The sequence below is a fragment of the Eumetopias jubatus genome, unplaced genomic scaffold (assembly GCF_037043125.1).
Source record: "Eumetopias jubatus isolate StellerSeaLion01/CBP00866 unplaced genomic scaffold, mEumJub1_p1.0 scaffold_3, whole genome shotgun sequence".
Classification (NCBI taxonomy): domain Eukaryota; kingdom Metazoa; phylum Chordata; class Mammalia; order Carnivora; family Otariidae; genus Eumetopias; species Eumetopias jubatus.
In genome coordinates this window covers 88407299-88423222 of record NW_028274809.1, presented here as the reverse complement: position 1 = coordinate 88423222, position 15924 = coordinate 88407299, and the positions used below count along the sequence as shown (strand labels likewise).

At 33.6% G+C, this 15924-nt stretch overlaps 1 protein-coding gene across 2 annotated transcripts in view; it reads right to left on the bottom strand.

Annotated features, from left to right (window-relative positions):
* The window catches only part of LRP1B (LDL receptor related protein 1B), a 1880289-nt gene that overhangs the window by 597124 nt on the left and 1267241 nt on the right, over nucleotides 1–15924 (bottom strand). For both annotated transcript variants that reach the window (XM_088022156.1, XM_088022157.1), the window contains 2 exons: nucleotides 4168–4299; nucleotides 2607–2834 (listed from right to left, as the gene is read on the bottom strand). In XM_088022156.1, the coding sequence (XP_087878282.1) occupies nucleotides 2607–2834; nucleotides 4168–4299 (360 nt within the window). The remainder of the gene's footprint in view (nucleotides 1–2606; nucleotides 2835–4167; nucleotides 4300–15924) is intronic.

Here is a 15924-nt window from a genome sequence, read left to right as displayed (position 1 = left end):
AGAACAGCTTAGTATTTTAGGATATGGAGAATGGCAAGGCAAGCAAACTGTTTCTAGACCCCTTCATGAAGGGTCAGTGTTTTTTTCAGAAAATGGTCTGCTTGGGGCAATGGACAAATGTAGAGCCTGATTTTTGAAACAGGTTTCACATTAGACTTAGGCTAAGGAAGGTAAGGAAAGAAAGAATATCTCAAGAAAAAGTCCAGTAGAAGAAGGACAGCGAAGTGAGAAGATACAGAGGCTAGCATGTAAGAAATAAGAGAAAGGTCAGACAGACATTCGCAGGGAATCTAAAAGATGAAAGGATAAAGTAAAGTACAATTACTGGCAGGATTTGAGATACTTTGATGAGCTCACAAGCCGAACTGTCAAAAGTTCATCTCAAGCTTTCTATTAATGGAAAGATAAATCAGTCCTTAACAAGGTTTCACCCTGTAAGAAAGGAAAATGCAACATCATTCAACTTGTAAGGTAGCCAGAAATGAAGGACTTATCTTTGACAATGCTTTTTCCTCAACCTTCATATCCAATTAATTAAGTTCCTTTATATTTTCACTCTTATATTTCTATAATTCTCCCTCATTTTTCTATCTGTATTGTTTCCTTTCTAGTCCAGGTTTTTATCACACCTTACTAAAACTGCTATACCAGCCAACGACCTAGTCTCCCAGAGTCCCTGGCTCACCTAACCCCCATCTCAGACCTCTTCAATTCTCTACTAAACCTAAAAGCTAGAACCAATATTTTCCAAAAGCAAACCTAACCATATAGCTGCTCCCTCCTTGAAACACTTCCTTAGTTCTCATTATTTTCAGTACTAATATAAAAATCAACAACTTGTAAAGTCTAGATTCAGTTTCTATTTATTTTTTTTTTTAGCTCCATCAGTTTGTATAGTGTGTCCCTCTTGTTCTGTGTTTCATACTATTCAGCCAATACTGATTCTCCTTCAATTTCTTATCATATATAAAATAATCCAATATTTGTCAAAATGATTGAATAAATGATTATTGATCCTAATGAATATATGTGTTAATTGTTAGTTAGAAAATACCGTTGCTCAATTTTTGGTAATAATTATAAAGAGTCTGCTAAATGAAAATAAGTCTGTGATTTTCTCAAAGACAAATTCATCAAATAACTACTAGCTACCAATCTATATTTATAGACAGAAAGTTGTCCTCACATTTTTCTGAGGTATAACATCTCTTCATACAATTCACAAAGTCTTTTGGTAAGGATTTTACATTCATGATAAAGTGCTTCAACAATTTTCTGTTAGACTTTGATAAATTTCTTATGAGAAGATCACCTGACTGTCAGTCTTAGAAGGCACCTAATGTCCTTTAACTGATCTTTCAAGGTGTTTAATGACCATTACCTAGTCTAACAATGATTATCCAACCATTTTCCCCTCCGCTTTTAAAAAAAATCCTGTATAAAGAAAAAAAAAATCTTTGCATTAGCCTTTTTATAAAGGTTCTTCTCTTATGGCAAGTTTGAAATAAATATTTGAACAAGCTTAGAACCAATTCACTCCAGTTGCTTTACTAGTACTAAACTTAGATGAGTAAAGAGCTAGCATAAATAAAAGAGCACTTTAATGGTCAAATAGTCTCAGATCTACTAGTGATACTCAAGCCAGCTTTGTAAGTTTGATATATGGAAACTGTTGAAAATCTGTGAATTTAAAACCTGCACTTCTTATTGCTTTCATTAAGAGACTGATCATTCCTCATATAAGGTCTGATTTTAAATTTTTAGTATGAGAGTTTGATGAGAGTTCGATATATCTACATGGATTACTGATCACTCTTTCTTCTACCCTCTTCCAAATCACTCTCTCATGCTTATGGAGCATGAAATTGAACAGAAACTGTCTTGTTTGGTTTTGCAGTCATGGAAAAGAGAATGAAGATAAACTAATAATAACAATAACAACAACAATAACTGATCCAGAAATCACAATACACCAAGATTCAAACAAAGACTAGGAGAATTCAATGCTAAATATTTAGAGTTCAACAACTGCATTTGCATGTATGTCTAACTTCACTTCAACTATATTTTCTACTTTGGGGAAAGTTCCTTTTTTTAATGGTTAATTTAACAACATTTACCAATAACCTATGATTTAACCTGCCAGGTCAGGAGGTGGAGAAAAATAAGTTCCCTGTCATATTTGTGTGGTCTAGTTCTGTAGAAATTTGTGCAAAATGTCGATATGTCAATAATAAGCTTGAGTCAGAGAGGGACACCAGTCCTTCCCAATATCCTATATTTTCTGTATACAAATTACTATCTCCCCATCAGCAAAAAGGAGTCTTCAAATATGTTTGTTTAGAAATCTGTAAACTTCAAAGAGATCCCTTTTGAATTTTTTCTTCTTTTGAAACTAAATTTCTAGTTATCAGACTATCATGTGCAACATAAGTACAGCATTCTACAATTGTAAAGACATAGCATATTATTAAATCTCTGAATAATCAATTCTAACTTTCAATTAACAACATAGAATTGAATAATAAGAAAAGAATACAAAAGAGACTTCTCATTAATATAAATGGAATGACTTTTTTTTAAGTTGTAATGTGCAAAACTCTTACCTCTTGAAATAACAGTTTCCAATCCAGTTCCATTAATAAAAGCCCGTTTAATGGTTTGTGTTTTAATATCTGTCCAGTATAAACGTTCTTCAGATGCATCAAAGTCTATAACAGTGACATCATCAATATCAGGGACTGTAAAGGCCGTGATAAAGTTGAAATATGGATTATCAATATCCACTCCTCTGATTTCAGAACGTCTTGCATATAGAAGAAATTTTTTCATTTCTAGAAAAGAAATAGAAATGTGTTTTTCTCTTATAAGCTTGGCAATTTTGAAGCAATCTATAAATTCTAAAATTATAACTTGTTGATGATTTAATGGAATTTTAACAACAGAAAATCATAATCAAGATTTGATGGGCATAGGTGAGTTATCTATTATTTAAATTAAAATACTTAAGAAACAAATGTAAAACAAGTTAGAATTCTTAAGTCATTATTTTTCTTTAGTTAGAAATACCAAGAAATTCTCAGTGATTTGATCTTAGAATTTTAAACAAATGCTAAAACACATGAATTCTGCAAATGTCAAACAACCATATTTGTTCTTTGTACCCAATTGTAACAAAATTAAATGATTTTTGAAGGCATCTAAGAACATTTTTTATACTCTGAATAAATTTAAACATGGATTTAAAAATCATGTTCATGTTTTCCTTATCAAAATTGGGGTTCAAATAATGTTAAAGCATGCTTTATTACACATTTTTTTAAATCTGTAGTAAGTAACATTGTGAGGCATTGCATCATTTTTACTTTCCATAGTCAGTTTTTTGAATTGAGTTTGTAAAATAGGAGGTTAAATAGAAACAGAAGTCACAGATATTCTATTATTTCATTGCTCTCTTTGGAATTATTGTTGTTGTGATATGTTATATATTAATTATATATAATTAATTAAACCAACATGTGCCTACATTCCTGAGTTAAGATTTTGTGAGTACATTCTTTTCTGCCCTTAAAAGTAATTGCTCTGCAAATAACAAAAATTACTCAAAATTAAAATAAATCAAAACAGCAAATAACCCACAGCCTGATTTCATTCACAAATTTCATTATCATTTTTTTCTAGTTTAAATGTGCTGTTTAAATATTTTTAAGAAATATATCAAAATTATATATTTTACTTCATTTTCCCCCCCTTCGAGTTGATAATCTCCTATAAAATGATGTGAGAGTAACTTTAGAAGAGCAGGAAGAGATTAAAGCTGTTAAGTACTTCTTTGTTACATGGGTTACCTACATCATCACTTTCTGAAAATGCACTTTCACTTACAAATCTCCCTGTTCTGTAGAGATAAATTCTGCTAACATACCAAATAAGAAAGTGGCAAGAAAAAAATGAATAAGGTAAAAAATAGTAAAGTGCAGCATATCACACACTTAAAGAATTTGTCAGTCTTTCCAAAAGTAGATGAATCATCAATAGAGTCTGGAAATAGCACTACCTCAAATGTTTTTAAGGAATTAAAAATTCTGCTTTACTTTGAGGAAAAAACACTAATACAATTTGAGAGAATTCAGTTTGAATTTTAGATAAGAACTTCAAGAAATTTACCATAGCAGGTCTTCTTGTCTGAGGAAAGCTTCATCAAGTGGGGGCATGCACAAGCAGCACTCCTATTATGATTGATTAGACACATGTGAGAGCAGGGGCCTTTGCCGTCATTAGCTGCACAGGGATTGGGAGCTGTAATTACACAGTGAAATATTAACAGTGAAAAAGAAAAAAATATATCAGGGAACCTCTGAGGTTGACAAGGGTTATTCACTTAATGATTCAAAGTGAAGTTCCCTATATGGCACCTATTACTGAGATAAATAATATGACAATAATAGACAATCATATACAGCAATTACATTAATAAAAACATTTTCCTCCTTAAAGTAACAACTAAGTTAACTCCCTCAATTTTCTCTAAGTCTAAATATATGCATCCTATTTCCTTAGAAGCAAAGACTTTTTCTGAGAAAAAAAACAAGAATAATTATTAAATTTAGTTTATAATAAGCTCAACTAAATCATAATCCAGGAATTGAGTGTATCAATGGATATTGTTACTTTCCTAACCTACCATATAGACTCTCTTTGTGCCTAAGCACACCACTCTTAGTGATTCCCTAGGAAACTGTGTTGTTACATACATATCCTTCCTTCAGGTCATATGATCTTTATCAAATCAGAAGCCTAAGTGAAGAAATGTTTAATATCCTTCATTATTAAGACAGCTACTTTTTCATTTATTTTTTCTCTACTAACTGGCTAAAGTTTCCTCTACTTACACAGACTTGCTAAACTATATTGTATAAGTAAGTTATATCCAAACTTAGAATGGAATATTAAATTTTGCAGCTCAATATCATTCTCTTATTCTTTTGTGTTTCGTATTCTGTCATTATGCCTTTTAGATAAGGTTTTAATCTCAGTTGATCAATTCTCTTAAATCTTATTTTTATAGAACCTATCTGGTAGAATAAAGATACTAAATTAAAAGCAGAAAAGTATTACAACTTCTGATCCCACCAGCAATATTTTAGTTTTCAACCTATTTTATCTTCCTAACAAGTGGACCTATTGTTCAGAGTAGTTAATGAAGTCTTGTAGAGTTTTAAAGCACAAAGACTAAAAATCAATGGGTTATAATAAAATTGTAGAGGATATGAGAAATTAATGGTACTTGATACTCAATGTGGTTTTTGCTAGTATTTAGCATCCTCCCGGCTAAGGTAATAAAAATAATCCATATCTTTGCATTTGCTTAAAAATAAATCAATCAATCAAAGGAAATGAAAGACTCAGAAATTTTCTAAGAAAATCAATTAAGGAGAGATTTTAAGATGGTGGCATAAAAGGATCCTGAACTCACCTCCTTTCATGAACATAACAAATCTACAACCATATATATATATAGAACAATTCCCTATGAAAAGGACCCTAAAGCTGGCTAAACAGCACCTCCACAGCAGAGGTATGACCACATTGAGACAGGTAGGAGAGGCAGAGACATGGTTTCAAAGGAAATCCTCCTTAACCCTCACTGCTAGCTCCAGTCAGAGCACTCTCACCACACACACCACAGCCACAGCCTGCCTAGCTCTAGCTGGCCAGCCAAGCATCCCACCCTCATGCACCATAGCCACTGCCTGTCCCACCAAAGTTGGCAGGGATGTACAGCCCTCACAGGGGACACTTCTTGAGCATCTAGCTCTCTTGGCTAGGGACAATTACATTTCTGGACCTCATGGGTCTGAAACATTTGGAAAAACAGAACTTGGCAGGCTACAACCCTCAGGGCACTGCCTAAACAGTAGACTGAAACACTCCCCCCAGTATTTGTGTGAAAATGCCTATTTTCTAGTTCTGGAGCTTAAGCCTGAGGACATCCAGGGGTCAGAGATGCCCCCGGGAACTGAGTAAAGAATCACCATATTAGTGCCCTCATTTGTCTTTGCTGATATTTCCCAGAAAAGGGATTGTACATATGTCTAAAGCCATAATTTTTAAAACTGTTATCCAGATCTCTCAGGTTTGAAAGTCAGCATGGTTTATGATTATGAACCCATAAGACTCTATTTATACACCCTAAAAGCTGTTGCCTGAAGATCTGGCTTACAATTAGATTAAAACTATGCACTGTCTAAAATCCCTCCCTTTGGAACACTGATACATTTTGGCATACCTGCAATAGCTGGGACCTATGAAGAATAAATTAGGCTACTTAGACAATCACAAAGGTCTGAGAAACAAACACAAGCTAAAAAAGTTCAAAAGATAAGGTTTATCTGATACCCAAGTCCACTGCTTTAAGACTGAGGAGGTAGCTATTTCACCTAATGCGTAAAAACAAAAACAGAGAGCCAAGCAAAATGAAGAGACAGAGGAATAGGTTCCAGATGAAAGAACAAGACAAAGCCTCAGAAGAAGACCTTAACAATGCAGAGGTAAGTAATCTATCAGATAAGAGTTCAAAGTCATGTTCATAAAGATGTTCATCGAACTCTGGAGAAGAAGGGATGAACACAGTGAGAACTTCAGCAAAGGGACAGAAACTATAAGAAAGTACCAAAAAGAAGTCAAAAGACTTACAATACAATATATTACAATAGCTGAAATGAAAAACACAATAGAGGGGTTCAACAGCAAACTAGACTAAGTAAAAGAATGGATCAGCAATGTGGAAGACAGGCAGTGGAAATCATCTAATCAGTGGAGCAAAAAGAAGAAAAGAACAAAATAATAATAATAAAAGTGAAGGTAGCTTAAGGAACCTGTTGGACAATATCAAACAGAAAAACATATGCATTATAGGGGTCCCAGATGGAGAAAAAAGAGACAAGGGTGGTAGATAATTTATTTAAAGAAATAATGACTGATCAAGACAGTATGGTACCAACACAAAAACAGACACACAGATCAATGGAACAGAATAGAAAACCCAGAAATGGACCCACAACTGTTTGGTCAACCAATCTTTGACAAAGCAGGAAAGAATATCCAGTGGGAAAAAGACAGTCTTTTCAACAAATGGTGTTGGGAAAACTGGACAGCAAAATGCAAAAAAATGAAACTGGACCACTTTCTTATACCATACACAAAAATAAATGTAAAATGGATGAAAGACCTAAATATGAGAATGGGAAACCATCAAAATCCTAGAGGAGAACACAGGGAGTAACTTCTTTGGCATCAACCATAGCAACTTCTTATGATGTCTCCAGAGGCAAGGGAAATAAAAGCAAAAATAAACCATCGGACTTCATTAAAATTAAAAGCTTCTGCACAGTGAAGAGAACAATCAACCAAACTAAAAAGCAAACTTCTGAATGGGAGAAGATATTTGTAAATGATACATCTTGCAAAGGTGAGTATCCAAAAAATCTAAAGAATTTATAAAACTCAACATCCAAAAGAACAAATAATCCAGTTAAAAAATGGGCAGAAGACATGAACAGACATTTTTCCAAAGAAGACAGACAGATGGCTAACAGACACATGAAAAGATCCTCAACATCACTGATCATCAGGGAAACACAAATCAAAACTACAGATATCACCTCACATCTGTCAGAATGGCTAAAATCAATAATACAAGAAACAGCAGGTGTTGGCAAGGATGTGGAGAAAGGGGAACACTCTTACACTACTGGTGAGAATGCAAACTGTTGCAGACACTCTGGAAAACAGTATGCAGCTTTCTCAAAAAGTTAAAAATAGAACTACTCTGCAATCCAGCAATTGCACTACTAGGTATTTACACAAAGGATACAATAATATTGATTTGAAGAGATACATGCACCCTGATGTTTTAGCAGCATTATCAACAATAGCCAAATTATGGAAAGAGCCCAAATGCTCATTGACTGATGAATGGATAAAGAAGATGTAGCATATACATACAATGGAATATAACTCAGCCATAAAAAGAGTGAAATCTTGCCATTTGCAAAAGAAGTCAGTCCAGACAAAGACAAATACCATATGATTTCACTCATATTTGGAATTGAAGAAAGGAAACAGATGAATATGGAGGCAAAAATGGAGGTAAACCAGAAAACAGACTCTCAACTATAGAGAATAAACTGAGGGTTACTGGGCAGTGGGATGGGTGAGGTATTAAGGAGGGCACTTGTGATGATCACTGGCTATTGTATGTAAGCAATGGATAGCTAGATTTTATACCTGAAATTAATATACACTTATGTTAAATAACTGGAATTTAAATAAAAACTTAAAAAAATAAAGAATGGGGGCACTTGGGTGGCTCAGTCGTTAAGGGGCTGCCTTTGGCTCAGGTCATGATCCCAGGGTCCTGGGATCGAGCCCCGCATCAGGCCCCCTGCTCAGCGGGAAGACTGCTTCACCCTCTCGCACTCCTCCTGCTTGTGTTCCCTCTCTCACTGTGTTTCTCTCTGTCAAATAAATAAATAAAATCTTAAAAAAAATAAAGAATGGTTGAAAACTTCCATAATCTAAGAAAAAATTACAGATTAGGCATCCTGTTCCAGGAAGCAGAGACAGTTCCACATAAAATAAATACAAAGGGATCCAAACCAAGATACATTATAATTAAAATGTCAATAGTTAAAGATGAATAGAGAATATTAATAGCAACAAGAGAAAAACAAATTCTTACATACAAGGGAACCTTAAGGCTATCAGCAAATTCATCAGCAGAAAGTATATAGACCACATGGGAGTGGGATGACATGTTCAGAGTGCTGAAAGGAAAAAAACAAAACAAAACAAAACAAAACAAAATTTCCATTCAAAAATACTTTACCCGGCAAGGTTATTATTTGGAATTGAAAGAGAAATAGAGTTTTCCAGATAAGCAAAATGCAAAGGAATTCATTACCACTAAGTGGCCTTAAAACAATGTCAAAGATGGGGCGCCTGGGTGGCTCAGTCATTAAGGGTCTGCCTTCGGCTCAGGTTATGATCTAAGGGTCCTGGGATTGAGCCCTGCATTGGGCTCCCTGCTCCGTGGGAAGCCTGCTTCTCCCTCTCCCACTCCCCCTGCTTGTGTTCCCTCTCTCATTGTGCCTCTCTGTCAAATAAATAAGTAAAATCTTTAAAAAAAAAAAAGTCAAAGAGATTTCTTTAAGCCAAAAAGAAAAGGGAATAACAAGCACCAAGCAAACATATGAAAGTAAAAATCTTATTAGTAAATGTAAATATATAGTAAAGGTAATGGATTAACCATTTATAAAGCTAATATGAAGGCTAAAAGACAAAAATACTAAAATTAATCATAGCTATAATAATTAGTTAAGGGATACACAAAATAAAAAGATGTAAAATGTGACATCAAGAATAGAACACACGGTAAAGGAGGGTAATAAAGACGTAGTCTTTAGAATGTGTTCAGACTTAAGATGCTATCAACAAAATAGACTGTATATGTGCGTGTGTGTATATCTATCTGTCTATCTATCTAACTTTCTATATGGTGTTATATGTGGACTTCATGGTAACTACAAATAAACAATCTATAGTAGATACACAAAAGACAATAAGAAAGGAATCTAAACATAACACTAGAGAAAATCACCAAACCACAAGGGAAGAGAGCAAAAAAGAAAAAAAATAACAGAGGCAAACTACAAAAAAGTCCAGAAAACAATCAACAAAATGTCGATAAGTACATACCTAGCAATAATTCTTTAAATGTAAATGGAGTAACTCTCTAATCAAAAGACACAGAGTGGCTGAATATGAAAAAACAAAATAAAACAAAACAAACAAAAAAACCCCAAGATGCATGCATATATTGCCTGCAAGAGACTCATTTCTGATCTAAGGACACACACAGACTAAAAGTGAAGGGATAAAAAAAGATATTCTATGCAGATGGAAAGTAAAAAAACAAAAACAAATTCTGGTGTAGTTTATGCCTACATCAGACAAAATAAACTTCAAAACAAACTATACGAAAGACAAGGGCATTACATAATGGTCAATCCAACAAGAAGATATAACATTTGTAAGTATTTATGTAGGTATTTATACACCCAATGAAGGAGTACCTAAATACATAAAGCAAACATTAATAGACTGAAAGAGAGAAATTGAAAGCAATACAATAATAGTAGGGGACTTTAATGTGCCACTTAAATCAATGGATGGATGTCCAGACAGAAAATCAATAAGGAAATATTGGCCTTAAATGACACATTAAACCAGCTGGACTCAGTTATATATAGAACATTCCATCCAAAAGCAGCAGAATACATGTTCTTCCCAAGTGCACTTGGAACATTCTCCAGGATAGATAACATGTTAACAACAAAACAAGTCTCAGTGAATTCACAAAAAATAAAATCATATCAAGCATCTTTTCTGACCACAACAATATAAAACTGGAAATCAATTCAGGAAGAAAAGTGTAAAAATCACAATTATGTAGAGATTAAACAACATGCTACCAAACAACCAATGGGTCAATGATAAAATCAAAAAAAGAAAAAAAAATTACCAGGAGACAAATCAAAATTGAAATACAAAAGGCCAAAATCTATGAAATGCAGCAAAAGCTGTTTTATGAGGGAAGTCTATAGCAATACAGGTAATTTAAAGAAATACGAAAAATCTCAAATCAACAATCTAACTCTATACCTAAAGGAAGTAAAAAAAGAAGAACAAATAATGCCCAAATTTAGTAGAATGAAGGAAATAATAAAGATCAGAGTAGAAATATCCTGAATAGAGACTAAGAAGACAAAAGAAATGTTCAAGGAAACTAAAACCTGGTCCTTCGAAAAAATAAATAAACCTTTACTTGGACTGAACAAGAAAAAAAGAGGTGGCTCAAATAAATAAAATAAAAAATGAAAGAGATGTTACATCTGATACTAGAGAAATACAAAGGATTATATAAAAAATAACCTACTAAGAACAATGAAATACCACCAAATTAGATAATATAGAAGAAACGGATAAATTTTTAAAAACATATAATCTTCCAAGACTGAATTATGAAGAAATAGAAAATATGAATAAATTGATTATAAGCAAGGAGATTGAATCGGTAATCAAAAACCACCCCCCAAAGGGAGATGGCTTCACTGGTAAATTCTACCAAACATTCAAAGAAGATTAATACCTACACTTTTCAACCTTTTTCAAAAAATTGAAGAGAAACAAATGTTTCCAAACTCATTTCAAGAGACCAACATCACCCTGCTGCCAAAACCAGAAAAGAACACCGCAAAATAAATAAAATTATAGGCTGATATCTCTGATGAACATATGTATAGAAATCCTCAACAAAATATTAGCAAACAAAATTCAACAATTCATTAAAAGATTATACACTGTGATCAAGTGATAGTTATCCTTAGGGCTGCAAGGGTGGTTCAACATTCCCAATCCAATCAAAGTGATACACTACTTTAACAAAATGAAGAATAAAATCATATGATCAACTCAATAGATGCAGAAAAACACGTTTGACAAAATTCAACATCCATTTATGGTAAAAACTCAACAAAAGGGGTATGAAGGGAATGTACCTCAGTATAACAAAGGCCACACATGACAAACCTACAGCTAACATAATACTCAACAGTGAAAAGCTAAATGTTTTTCCCCTAAGATTAGGGGCAATACAATGATGCCAACTCTAGCCACTTTTATTAAACACAGTATTGGAACTTCTAGCCATAGCAATTAGATAAGAAAAAGAAACAAAAAGCATCCGACTTAAAAAAGAAGAAGTAAAACTATCACTATTTGCAGGTGACAACACACTATATATAGGAAACCCTAAATACTACACTATTACTACTACTACTACTACTACCACTACTACTACTACTACTACTATACACACACACACACACACACACACACACAACTGTTAAAACTAATAAACGAATTCAGTAAAATTACAGGAGAGAAAATCAATATACAGGAATCTGTTTCAATTCTATACACTAATAATGAACTATCAGCAAGAGAAATTAAGAAAACAATCCCATTTACAGTTACATCAAAAAATACCTAGAAATAAATTTAAGGAGATGATTTATACACTGAAAACTACAAGACACTGATATCTGAAACTAAAGACACAAATATGTGGAAAGATATATTGTTCTTCTGGATTGGAAGAATAGTATTGTTAAAACATCCATAATATCCAAAGCAATCTACAGATTCAGTGAAATCCCTTTCTAAGTCCTAAGGGCATCTTCCACAAAACTAGGACAAATAATGCTAAAATTTGTATAGAACCACAAAAGACCCTGAATAGCCAAAGCAATCTGGAGAAAAAACAAATCTGGAAGTATCATGCTGATTTCAAACTATATTAACCAAATGGTATAGTATTGGTATAAAAATAGACACATATATCAATGGAATAGAGTACAGGACCCCAAAATAAACCCACACTTTTATGCTCAATTAATTTATGATAAAGGAGTCAAAAATATATAATAGGAAAAGGATAGTCCTTTCAATAAATGGAATTGGGAAAATTGGACAACCACATGTGAAAGAATGAACCTGGATCACTGTCTTACACCACACATAAAAATTAACTCAAAATTGATAAGATTTGAATGTAAGGCCTAATACCATAAAATTCCAGAAGAAAACATAGATGGTAAGCTCAAGGCAAAGGAAACAAAAGTAAAAATAAACAAATGGGACTACATCAAACCTAAAAATTTCTACATAGCAAAGGAAATCATCAGCAAAACACAAAGCGAGGTGCTAAATGGAAGAAGATATGTGCACATCATATATAGGGGCTAATATCCAAAGTACATAAAGAACATATAATTTAATAACAACAACAAAAGAAACAACCTTGTTAAAAACTGGACAGAGGATCTAAATAGACATTTTTCCAGAGAAGACATAGAGATGGCTGACAGGCACATGAAAAGATGTTCAACATCATTAATTATCAGAGAAATGCAAATCAAAGCCATAATGAGATTATCATCTCACACCTGTTATAATGGCTTTTGTCAAAGAGACAAGAAGTAACATTTGTTGGAGAGGATGTGAAGAAATGGGAACACTCATACATTGTTGGTGGCAATGTTAATTGGTAAAGCCACTATGGAAACCTATATGGATATTCCTCAAAAAATTAAAAACAGAACTAACACAATTCAGCATTCCACTTCTGAGTATTTACCCAGAAAACAAAAACACCAGTTCAAAGAGAAATATGCAACCTGTGTTCATTGCAGCATTATTTATGATTACTAAAATATGGAAACAATCTAAGTGTCAATCAATGGATGAATTGATCAAAAGGTGTGGTATATAGATATGTAGATATAGATATGCCATATAAAAGGAAATCACTATTTGTGACAATATGGATGGACTTTTAGGGTATTATGCTAAGTGAAATAAGTCAGAGAAAGACAAATATCACATGACTTCACTTATATATGAAATCTAAAAACAAAACAAACAAACAAACAATATAAAACAAAAATGAAGTCATAGAGAATATATTGGTTATCAGAAGGGAAAGAAGTTGAGAGGGTAGGCAAAATGGGTGATAGGTCTCAATTGTATGGTGATGGATGGTACTAGACTTATCGTAGTAATTGCTTTGTAGTGTACAAAGCTGAATTATAAAGCACAGCTGAAACTCATATAATATATACTAAATTTTACCTCAATTAAAAAATAATCAATTAAGAACAAAACCATTAGAAAAGAATGGAAGCCTAAGTCTAGAGATTCCTTCGGAGTCCAAGTTCTTCTATCACATGGAGAAGTGCCACATATTTTATTTTCTTCCTTTTTATATTTGTGTGTTACAATTAGATTCCTTAAAGAATTGCAGGTTAGAGAAGCAAGAGAGCAGATGTAAAAGTTATTAAGGAGAAAAGGTTTTTGGAGGAGAAGAGGTGGAATCAAGGGACACTGTTTGAGAATCATTAAATACCTAGAGTCAGGGAGACCTAGCGGTAGTAGTAAAAGTCAAAATTTCAACACTTGAGACAAGGAACAGAGGGTGAAGAAAAAGAAGAAAAACAGAAAAAAAATAGAGGAGTAGAGAGTGGAAGAGGAAGAAGGAGGAGAAATTTGTTTAAAAATATTGACATAGGAAATGCTATTCCTCTCAAGGAAATTAAAATAATAATCCAAGACAATTCAATAATAGGTACTTGGATTTCACTTTGAACATCACTATTTTTGGCCCAGAATCATACTAGCTCTTCTCAACATCCTATAATTGTGATGAAATATTTTTAAAAGCAAAAATAAAATATTTACTTTCTGTATGCACAATAAAATAAAACATCACATTGCTTTGTAGCCCATCTGTATTAATGATAACACTGAAACATAATATTCACGATATTTTGTGCTTTTGCAATGTGCAAAATCCAAAAGACTTTTTACTTTCAATATTTATCTTTTCTCACTTTGAAACAATGCTGTTAAATATTTTTAGTTTTTTTCTAACCATGCATTCGAACAGATACCAAATTACCAAATTAAGGAATTTGATTCACAAACCCACATTTTAATATAGAGCAGGTATTAGCAAATGGTGACCATGGAGCCAAATATGATCCACTGCTTGTTTTTGTAAATAAAGTTATTATTATTATCACATAGGCATGCTCATTAGTTTACATGTGGTTTATGGCTGCTTTCACACCACAACAACAGCACAGTTGAGCAGTTTCAGCAGAGAACAATTAACTATTTTATAAGAAATACTATTGCAGAATTCCCAATATCAATACAGAGGTTATAAACTCCTGCAAGACCAAGGCTATCCCCTTTATTTGTATCCAGGAGATGGGAAAACCTGACCAGTCAATGGAATGGTATAAGCAATCTTAACAGATGAAATGCAAACAGAGCTGTGCAGACTGAGCATACTGATAGTTCATATTATCTAAACTCAAGTTGAGGATGCCTGAGTGGCTCTGTCAGTTAAGCGTCTACCTTCAGCTCAGGTCATGATCCCAGGGTCCTGGGATCGAGTTCCTCATCGGGTTACCTGCTCCACGGGGAGCCTGCATCTCCCTCTGCCTCTCTCTCTCTTTCTCATGAATAAATAAATAAAACCTTTAGCAATAAAATAAAACAAACTCAAGTTTACCAAAGACCTTAGAGATATACGTAATTCCCCTCTTTATATTTATGCATTGAATAAATATTTATGAAGCACCTAGTTATTCTGCCTACTTTTAAAAAGCTTAAATTTAGAAGTAGAGAAAACATAGTTCTTACACCAAGGGGTTTAAGAATCTGTACACTAATCATGTACACCATTCCCTGCAATTCTATGGTCACTGTGCCAATTTAGGTTCTCTCCATTTCTCTCTTAGATTGCTACACTAAGTTTCTAAGTCATCTCTTGTTTTCTGGTTTCTCCCTACTGCATACCATTAGCCTTCTAAAACACAGACTTAATCATATAGCTGCCTTGCTAAAAAATTTTGGATGGCTTCCCACTGTCTACCTCACAAAGTCTCAATCTTACCTCCTACCATGATTCTTTGGCACTGGCCAGAGTTGTTTATTTTCTGTTCTTTAACCTCCAGGTGTTTTTTTTTTTTTTTTTTTAAGATTTTATTTATTTATTTGAGAGAGAGAGAATGAGAGATAGAGAGCACGAGAGGGAAGAGGGTCAGAGGGAGAAGCAGACTCCCTGCCGAGCAGGGAGCCCGATGTGGGACTCGATCCCGGGACTCCAGGATCATGACCTGAGCCGAAGGCAGTCGCTTAACCAACTGAGCCACCCAGGTGCCCCATCCTCCAGGTGTTTTTTGTTTGTTTTGTTTTATCCTGATGCACTCTATTTGTTTTTGTTAAAGATGT